Source organism: Hetaerina americana, unplaced genomic scaffold (assembly GCF_022747635.1).
Source record: "Hetaerina americana unplaced genomic scaffold, ioHetAmer1.1.p SCAF_1, whole genome shotgun sequence".
In the NCBI taxonomy this organism is placed as follows: Eukaryota; Metazoa; Arthropoda; class Insecta; order Odonata; family Calopterygidae; genus Hetaerina; species Hetaerina americana.
In genome coordinates, this window is record NW_027286069.1 from 13504394 (window position 1) to 13515502 (window position 11109).

Below are 11109 nucleotides of genomic sequence, written 5' to 3' on the forward strand. Positions count from 1 at the left end.
TATATTTCAAGGATTGGAAAGTCTGGGCTCAAAAAGTTACGGGGATGAAAATTCAATGGGCTAGGAAGACGTGGCTGAGTCATTGGAGCTGAAATGCTTATGGCACTATGCACATGATATAATTTTGTAAGCCTGTATGGATATTAACATCATTTCATTTAATTTATAACACTCAGGCCCATTGAGAGCACTATTATAATTTTGTAGGGACCAGTGCCCACTATAGTCCACCCTTAGTCTCTCCCTGATAAACATACACATTTGTCAAATTTTTAATATCTCTCACGTAAGATATTATAATTTAATAAATATATTTTATAAAATACAATTAGCAATGGCTATGCTGTCCTGAAAGTCATGGAAGCTAGCTGTTGGTTATCTATTTATAAAAAAATCATAGGTAAAATAATGAGCACCTGTTAGATTTTTTAAAGATATTTTTTAGGTTATGTGAACAGTCTTTATATTGATATTCCACTTTACATTCATATTGGTATACAAGTTTATAAATGACACACTTCCATGGAGTATGAAATGTATTTTTGAATTTTTAATGTCTCCTTCCTATAATTTAGACCATCAACCACACCACAACCTCAATTGGAGGAAGAAGAGGAAGAGGTAGTTGGTGAGCTAGAAGAACCTGAGCCGGAAGTTGGAACTCCCCGCTATGTGACAATAAGGAGACCAAGGCCCACTAGAGTTACAGAGCCTGAGTTTTCTACACCAAGGTTTTAACACTTCTAGCAAATCATTAATCAAGATTTAATTCAGATTTATTCAGGAAACATACCTATATCAATCAACTCTTTGTTATTTGCATTGTTAACATGAGGTTTTTGATGTATCCGTGAAATTCCAGAGCATATTTAGTTTTCATGCTTCCCTCCTATTTTATGGAGAAATTCTTTTTAAAAAATTACCACTGGTCATGCCAACTGTCTTAGAAAATTCAGGGTAAATTCATGGATTTTACAGACTGTTCTGTAAAAATCAATTTCTGAGACATTTAAGGAAATAAAAATTCCTTTCCTGTCATTTTGAGTAGCATAATAAGGTCATGACTTTTTCAGGTGGAGAAGAAGGATTTTCATGACAATAGTATTTTATTCTAAACATTTCTTTTTTATTTTCATATTATTAATGATACCTGAATAATATGCTTGTTTTTTATCCATAGGACATTTGCAGTTTTGTCCAAAGCTCTCTAATGACCAAAAAATTATTTTCTTGAGCTGATTATTGATTTTCAGTGTTTTTTCTGGTGATTATTGTTATTAGTAGTATTAGTGGTCCACCAGCTTAGGGTTGGTTTTTGATGGACCATTGCAATACATACTACTGTATTCCTAAGTCCTAACTAGCATGGAACAAAATATTCTTAAACCCCATAATAGAATAACTCATACTTTAGTTCCGGGTACTATCTGCCTTCTTTAATTTAGCCCAAAATGCCTACTCTTTTTCTCCTTTTACCTAGTTTTCTCAGGATCCTTCCCTCTATTACCATCTGAAGTTTTGCTCTCCATTTGCTCTGCCTCCACTCATCTTGCCGTCTTCATATTTCTTCCTAATGAACTCTCCTCCCAGATCCTTAAAACATAATTGTTGGTTTTCCTTTCCATCTATTTTATTAATTGTTTAGCTTTGATGAAAAAAACCATGATTCTAATAAAAGGCCCATTGAAAATGAACTTTGAGTACAATGATAAGGATGAATGATCACCTTAATGTGTTACAGTTGTGAGCATGGTCTAAATCGAGTTAAAAAAATGTTTTCACTAAAAACGGTTGTCTTTCAAATGTTGGTAAACTATCAGAATTAAAAAAAGTGACAAGGCCAAGTGTACAAAATTTTATACAAAAATTACACAATTTCAAATTATCATACTGTTAACTTTTTGGAAGAATCTAAGTTTTGCCTTAAACTTTTTTCACATCCTATTGCATGTCTCATATATAATGAATATGACAGTTTACCATTGGAAACTTGGGTATATTTCATGCATGAAAGTACTTCTCAAAATGATTGAAATGAAATGAAAATACTTTTCAAAATTGAAGCCTATTGGTTGAAAGCTAGCCACAATGGTGTTGATTTTTTTGTAATGGAATCTATTCTATGTACATAAAAAGGATATCTTCTGTATTTTTTTAAATCTTTCAATATTTTCATGAAGGTACCAGATCATTGACAGACGACGCTTTGGGGGTGAATCTACCCAGGAAAAAACTAGTGAAAGTGTGGTGGTAATTATTATTATTTTTGTTATTCCTTATAGCATTTTTCATGAAAATTAATTAAGTTTTATATGAAGTCATCTGGTGGTATTCTCTGCATAGCAATACTGTATTTAATCATATGATTCATAAAATAATCTGAAACATATATATTGTAAACATTTTTTTCCACTCATCAAGGGAGTCATGCTAATTTCTCATCCATTTACTGGAATACAGATCTGTTGAAATACTTCATCAAAATTAAATTATAAGAGTATGAAATTAAAATTTTTGCAAAATGTGTACTTATTATTTAATCCATGTTCATTTGATAACTGAATCCACACCAGCACTCATCATTCTAGTATCTCTATTTTAAACTAAACTAGAAAAGTCTTCTTTAAATATTCAAATAGATTCAAAATAAACCAGTTTACGTTAGTCATTCCAATTTGTGTTTCTGTCACTGAAGTATAACTTTATGCCATTTTCCATTCTGCAATTCAATTTCCAGGAGATAGAGGAAAAGACAACAGCATTCCCATCAACAACCTCAACACCAATCCACTCCTCATCATTCTCTTCCATTGCTGCCTCTGCCTCTCCCTCCCTCCTCTCTTCCCCTGACTCCTCCCCTTCAATTTTTTCCACTACTACTGCTCCAGCCACAGTCACTCGAGTCATCACCTCAGTAACGGAAGCTGCAACAGAGAGGCAGGTCATTGCAGTTGCCCGGGTGCCTTATTCAGTTCTTCTTGGTGCAAGGGCAGCGAGTAATAGAACGACGGTGAGTGACGTCCCAGAAAAAGCCAATGACAGCGCTAAAATAGAGAATACCCCTACAAGAGATGAATATCCCTCATTTGACACAGATGAAAACTTACCACCTCCTAATAAAGGCATTAAAGATTCTATGTTACCAAAGGAGGTCCCACTTCCAGCGGATTCCGTGGAGTTGGCATCAAAAACTTTACCCACATCAACTGAATCTATCAGCTCTCCAGTCTCGTTAGATAATGAAAGTTTTAGTCCCACAGGTAAAACTTTCATAAGCAGTACTACAGAAAATGTTACTCCTCAGATTCGGCCAAGAACTAATCCCTTTGCTCAAAGAGGGTTCCGTAGATACAATTCACAAAGTGAAGGCATCAAAACAACAACTGACCATGAGAACAAGATTGGTTTGACCAGATCAAGGGCTTATGCTGGGATAGGAACTTCTGCAACCCAAGTAAATCGAGGTGGGGCAAGAAGGGAAAGTGGAAAAACGAAGACCTCTACCCCGTCTGCCATTGCAGATCCATTTGATTTGGTTGCAGAAGAAGACACCCCTACAACCCACCGGCCACGTTTGAGGGTGCTGCTAGTGACAACGGATATTTCCTACTCTGAAGGGCCATCCACCTTAAATCCAGTGAATCAAACAGAGGTTTGAAGGGGATTAATGATCTGAGCTTCTGTGCCTGTTCCTGCTCTGTCCTGTCTCTTGGGAATGATGCAAACACTGTTGAATGTTCGCTAATTCACTCTTTCTCTCACTTTCTTCCAGGAAGCCTTGTATAAAAGCCTAATGATTCTCGCTCCATCATTTAACAGATGCTTAATATTTCCATTTTATGTGTGCTTAAAACTATCTTCCTATGTTATGCTTTGAATTTTCTCCTCAGTTCTGAGCTTTTCAGTGTACTGCTATTGCAAAAGAGATCAATGTACAATAATTTCTCTTTTTCATTCTTGTTAACCAATACCTTATTTAACAATTAATGTTGAATTTTCATCTTTTGCATAAACTACAAAAAACAACTAAGTTTTACAGATGGCTATCAAACTTTTGTTCATACATGAAATAACTTAATTTTCATGACCCTTACACCATTTTATATAGAAAGAAGTGCTATAATAAAATTTGATAGTTATTTTTAAATTTAAAAAGAGTACAGGTATGAGCATGATGGAATGAACTAACGAAAATATGTGTAAAATGTATGTCTCTATTTCTCAAAGTTCATAATTCATTGTGAATAGACCATAATTTCTGGAAATTTTCTATCTATGTATTTACATAAACTGTGATGCATGCTGGTATTTATATACCTACATACTACTACAGATATAGTTCAAAATAGCCTTGCCAATGATCCAGGTATCATACAAATGTTGCTGTGAAATTTGTGATTAATATTGTGAGTAAAATGGATAGAATATTATGTTTAATATCATTCTTTTGAGTATGAGGAAACTGATTCATTTGCAAGTAACATGAAGAAATGGTGTACATACAAACCATATTTTGACCCTGAAGAGGAAATCATAATTTTAAAAATATCATTGATAATACCAACACTGTAAATCTAACCTATTGCTAATTATAGATGTAATTTGGTATTGAGTCATCCTACCTTTGTTACCAGATATGATTCTGATGCCCAAACCCAATCATACTATGTGTACAGATATAAAAAATGATTGGTAAAAATGACCGCAGTGTTGCTTCACGAGAGGTTAACTATAATTCTTTACAGCAACTGCATGAAAGCTTGTGTAAGATGCACCTTCCATATACAGACAAGCTATAATGGCTTCCTTTCGCCTGATGAGCAGATTCTAGTATTTTTTGGCATAATTAAATCCCTACTGATAAGAAGTTAACAAGTTCCTATGAATTATTGCTCATGGCTGATTATTTAGGTAAATAGATTTTCTTGGTCATGCCACTGTATCAAAGGTATACTTACATATTGTTATTTTAACTTTTCTAATTGTGAACCGAATTAGGAACTCGTGAAGTAAGGTACATTATTTTCTTTAAAAATATTTAGGTGCTTGTCTTTTTTTCTTTAAAAACTTTTGTACAGATCTGCTTTTACCTGTCTTCATATTGCTTAAGTGAATGTAAAGAGCTAGCATGGCTTTGAAAATTAATTGCAAAAATAATTTAATTTATATTCCTTTAAAAGCTAATTTTTTGTTCTATCTTTTATAATTCCATAAATAGTTATTTTTAAGTGATACTAATAATATCATTTGGACGGCAGGAAACTACAACACCTACAACCACTACCACAGAGAAGGCCATTTCAACTTCAAGACGTCCTCTATTTGCTCCTCGAGGAAATACTTTGGCTCTTGGGCGCAGGAGGGTGACAACAACAAGGAGAAAGATTATTGTCCCAAGTGCAAGATTAGGGGATGAGAAGCCAGAATCCCTTCCCACAACAGTTTTGGCGGCAGCACCTTTGGTATTGATTTGAGATCTTGTAACACTGCTGCATCTCTGCTTGGCTTTGCCTAACTCTTTATATTTATTCCTCTGCAATTCTTGGTGCTGCTCTCTATGTGCCTAACATTTTCTTCTCATCGAGTGTTATACTGTGGACTCTCTAAGTGTGACCTATTATTTTCAACTTTCATCTAATACTTGCATACATAATTCTTCATAATTTGGCCTGGCTACCCTAGTGGGCAATGTACCCACCTGCTAGCCAAGAGGTCATAAAGTTTGCCAACTGCCTGGAGCATGAACATTATGTTAAGTGTGATTGATTATGGGTTTCTTGAATGGAGTGTTAATAGCTGGGGCTAACAATTTCATTTTGATGCAGGCTGGATTATCAAGTTCTGAAGTGTTGACAGGCCAGCCCTGTAATACAGTAATAAAAATAGAATTTTGGTGTAAATCCTAGGGATTACCATCCAAAACTAATTGAATCACATTAAAACTCTTTGAGATGATCTGGCCTGCTGACAAAATGGTTGCCAATGGCTGGTTTGCAATGCAAAATGGTCATGACTATTGCAGTCCCTGGAAACTGCTTCTGCAACTACCAACTAAACAGCAATGCACCCGCTGAAGTACCTATCGGTTATTTTAAAAAAATGGTGTGCACCATTTTTTAATCTACCATAAAAACACCTTGAAGCAAAAGCTTTAAGGATGAACATAAAAAATTATGATGCTTTTAAAAAATTATGAATTGTGAGGGGTGCCTTCCTTATGATTTATGTGATGACTTAAAGGTCTAAAAGCTTGTATTATTTTTAATGATGTTCCTCTAAGACAAAATACAGGAAATGAGCTTTTTTTATTGAAATATTTTAAGCAGTACAGCTGGTCCTTCAGTGGTGTATAAAATAACCTATCATTTATCAGAGCTTCTTATCATATAATCTTCATTTATAAAGCTTTACAGGAAAGTTTTTTCTTCACACTCCATGAATATTTTCAAACTGTCCATGTTCATCTGGAACATGTGCTGATAGTTCCAAATTCATTACCTACTGAATCTTAATATAAGGAATACCTCAAAATAGCAGCATTGTCCAATTTTTCAAATCCTTCTCGGGTGGAAGTTATTATCTTCACTACTTCATACTCATAAATCACATCCCGTCAAAAAGATGAGCATTTGTACATAAATGCATGCAGGATTTAACTTAACACATGACTGTTTCTTTAATCAATTGTCAAATTATATTGAAGTACATAATAAGCATGTTATATTTTTAAGATTAAGGGAATTTCAATTGTTAAGGAACCTGATTGGTATTCAAAGTTCTTGTATTCATGGCAGTTAATCGATGAATCAGTTCCTACTGCTGGACAAGACATACATTGCTCAAATGAGAAGAGTCCATGTCATACTAAGTAACCTATCCATAAAATATATTACTAAAATAAGTTACACCTTGATTTATGTTATACTATGTAAAGTTTTTAATGTTTATTAAAAGCTTTGTGACACTACATTTGCTATTCTTCAACACTTTCCTATCATAGTTTTACATTTCATGTTACTAAAAGTTGTAAATCCCTATTTTTTATGGACTCTTAAGTTCCATCCGCTTATTCTGTCAAGTTTTTTGAAGCATTTTAAAATACTGAAAATTACTCCACAAGGTTGGAGAGGAAAGAAAGGTTCCTGCCATACGTGGCACAGTGCGTCAAAAGGATATCACACCAGATATTGTGATTGGTGGAAAAGGAGTTGATGATGTTGAGGACAAGAGAGATGGAGATATCTTTGAAGAAAGTGAGGAGGTTATTGTGGAAGTCACTTCTAAAAAACCAGCAATAGTCAGAAGACCTTCCACTAGAAGACGTAAGTTTTTTAACATGATTATCAATGTGTATAAAATAAATGCATTACCTCATGCTACCATGCCACTACCCATTTGGATAACAGTCTTTGAATTTGTGCCATAAACCTTTTTAGCAATGAATGACCTCTTGTATAATCTGAAGTGCCATGTTAATCAGATGTTATTACATTTTTTTCTTCCTGCTGTTATATTAGAGGCAATTGATATAATTGAAGTAAGTGCATATATCAATTTAAATGCAGTATTTGACTGAGTATATATTTTGTAATATTACTTCCTGAAATATAAAACTCTTCATCTTGAAAATGATTTAGTGTCATGGAAATGATAAAAAAATATCACCTCTTCAAATTTCTATCATAAGTATTTTTTTAAATTCCTTCATTCATAAAGTAAAAAATCATTAGATTTGTCCAAGTCTAATTTAAAACAGTCAGTAAAACTGTACCTCATTGACCCCTACAGGGGAGGATGCAAGTTGTTGCTGATACAATAGTTTTGAATGACTTACAAAAAAATGGCATGGTCTTTTCACAGCAACATCTTATCGGGCTACCTCATCACCTAACTCACCACGCACAGTGGTAACGAGTTTGCCAAGGCGACTGTCAACCACTAGGCGACCGACAACTCAACAATCAGAAGATGATGATTATTACTTCGATCTGCCATCTGAAGCAACATCTGGGAAAGTTCGTGTTCGTGTGGATGGGACAGTTCAATGCTTGGACAGAGGGAATTTCCCTCACCCACTAGCATTCAGTGATGATAATATTTCTCCATCGTGCAACCGTCGATTTGTGTCCTGTGCTGAAGTAGAGGGAAATATTTTGGGTTGGGAATATGAGTGTCCAAGACACCTAACTTTTGATCCCATTGGTGGCATTTGTAACTGGGCACCAGAAGGGCTGGGATGTGACTGATCACTTCAAAATGGCATAGCCACAATCAGAACTATTCATCATAATCAGAATCATCAAATACCTTGAAAGGACCCAAGTGTAGTCCATTATTAAACCATCAAAAAATAAAGACTCAGAGTGGGTGATAACTGTGCCATATGGCATTTGAGGAAATATTGTCTCATAAAAAGTTTGGGCAATGAATATTTGATTATTTGTTAACAATGGAATAGTGTCAATGGGTTCTGGGGAAGAAGTATATCCTTCAACTGATCATTGCATCAATACAATGAATGGTTTAGGAATTGAATTATAAGGCATGATGTTGACAATTTTCATGAAGTTTGGTTGTTTTGATTTGGTTCCAGTCTGTATGAAGTGCTGAATGAATAGAGCAGTCCAGTAAGCTCTCAAAATCTAAAGCATATTTAAAAAGAGGTAATGGAATAGAAATTTCAAGAATGCTTTGGTGTTATACTAATATAACTGAAGTGAAATGAGGTAAGAAGTGATGCTGATGCCAAATTTCATCTATTACTTCCCTTGTCACAATTATTTTCAGAGTCTAACTGTTCAGAAAGGCAATTGGTGAAACTATAAGGATAAACCCTTGTCTGTTTGCCCTTGTTTTTTCCCTCTGAATATCAAACAACTTCTAGGTGATTCATTTGCTATGAACCATGGTAAAGTACTCAATTGCTCAGTGCATAATACCACTCCACAGCACTGTAAGTGTGGTGGTAATTTCAAGGAGTGTGTTGTTGAACAACAAATGAAGTTGAGACGTATAAATTGGAAGTCTCAAAAAGTTCCCAAAGAATTTTTCAATCAAAATGAAGCTATAATTTCATTATTAGGTAGTAATTTCATTCCTGTTATCCCTAAATGCTTCCCATTGCCATATTGTAGTTTTCAAAATCTCATCACCAGATAAAATTAGATAGATTATAAAATGAGAGTAAAGAGTGAAGGGAGGGTGTGAAATGGTCAATTGCTTTCAATCATCAGTGAAATCTAAGGAATTAATACTGTTTAAGCTTCTTGTGATTGTTCTGCTATGAAGTATCATTATGGAAAATGAGTTGTGCAGTAAAAGAAAAGAAATTTTATTGCATAAGTCAAATATATTTATGGATCATAATGAACATAAAAATGTTTATAACAATGAAACCTCTATATATGCCACTGATATAATTGCTGAAGAGACTTCTACTCTTGGTGATATGCCTTAAAATGTTCTCATGTGCCTGTAGTGAAATTTAAAAATAAGTTCCTATATTTTTAGTGGAATTGTTTTTAGTGAGTCTAAGTTATGCAAACAGCAAATAACCTTATCAAAACAGATGTGATCAAAATAGACACATTGTTGCATAGTAGTAATTTATTAACTATGCTTTTGGGACCAGAAAGTTAACTAGACTACATATATGTTTCAAAAATGCTTTCTTCTTGGATATATCTGTAATGTATGAGAAACATGGTCACCTTGAGATATATCTATGAGATTGAACAGTCTCCACACTCTTCACTACTTTCATCTGGCTGGTGATGGCTTTGACATAATCACCCAAAATCATTAACAAATAAGTACTCTCTTTTTCTCTCCTTCAATGAGCACTGCCTCATGCAATCAGAAATGTGAGATGAATCATGCAGTAATTATTTTGCCTAATTCATTTTATATTTATTGCAGGGTTCATCTGTATGGAAGTAAACAATTACGCATATACAACAAATTTATTTTGGTCAAATTGTGACACATCTATGATTTTTATAAAGTTTAAAATGCTAATGCATTATTTACTGCATGCACAACATAAATGTGAATGCCGTTGACATCATTATCATTAATTACCCTTCCATGTACCTATGCTACAAAAATATCACCCACATCCATGTGAACTTTTCTATTGTAAAATATGATTTCAAGCACTCTCATTCAGATCATACTCCACTTATTTATTCAGTCAATCTCCAGTGCACCATTCTTTTGATATAGGTACAAACATTTACCCTTGATGAATAATTATAATTTTAAAAACATTTTCACTGTTTATAAATACAGGTTTTCCCAAGAGTCAGAATACCTTCCTACTATTGAAGACATTCAGTCATAAACGAACCTCAAAGAGTACCTTGATTTTTGGTCCCCCTTAGCTTAAGATGTTTTTGCAATAACTGGAGGGAAAGTATCTACAATATGAGTGTCATAAAATACTTGGAATGGCCTGGTCAATATCTTTTCAATAGATCATTTCAATAGGTACCTAGATAACTTGTAAAATCATGTTATCAGTTATTATAATTTCATTGTAGTATTTACTGTCTGGTGGTATTGTTTTGAAGCTATTTTTAAACAATGGTATTACTAGCTCTAAATGCTTGATGCATCATAGAGTTGAAATATTCAATCACAAAATTAATATTATGGTAACCTCATTATAACCTTCATCTTTAAAGTAAATATCTGAATGAAATTAATTATCCTGAGTGAAATACTTAATTCTATATGAAGTCATGAGTGAGGTGAAACTGTTGTATTGAGTTTGTACATAAAAGTTGACTGTAAATTTTAAACATATTTCTACCTGAATAAAAACAGTATTTTTACAAAAATTGATTTTTCTAAACATCTTAGGTCAGCATCAAGTCTTTAAATAAAAGTAATATTTCAAGTCTTTTAATTCTGCAGTCTTTACCAGGAATGTTAAGTTAGTGGCTTATAGCATAAAATTGTCATCAGCCTCATCCCCATATAGCAAACTCCACTTAAAGTTGCATGCCTTGTTGGCATGTCGATAAACCACTATATTATAAGTGGCCCACAAGCAGTTCACGCTTTGCCATGAGCTCAGAACCCCTTCTGCGCTGCCTCTGTAAAGGT

General features: G+C 34.0%; 1 protein-coding gene across 1 annotated transcript in view; it reads left to right on the top strand.

Annotated features, from left to right (window-relative positions):
• Cht6 (Chitinase 6) overlaps positions 1-8802 on the top strand; it is a 55403-nt gene extending 46601 nt beyond the window's left edge. Inside the window, exons 15-20 of the mRNA XM_071595552.1 lie at positions 576-731; positions 2181-2250; positions 2738-3010; positions 5259-5462; positions 7121-7322; positions 7861-8802. Of these exons, the coding sequence (XP_071451653.1) occupies positions 576-731; positions 2181-2250; positions 2738-3010; positions 5259-5462; positions 7121-7322; positions 7861-8246 (1291 nt within the window). The 3' untranslated portion in view covers positions 8247-8802. The remainder of the gene's footprint in view (positions 1-575; positions 732-2180; positions 2251-2737; positions 3011-5258; positions 5463-7120; positions 7323-7860) is intronic.
• The last annotated feature ends 2307 nt before the right edge of the window (positions 8803-11109 follow it).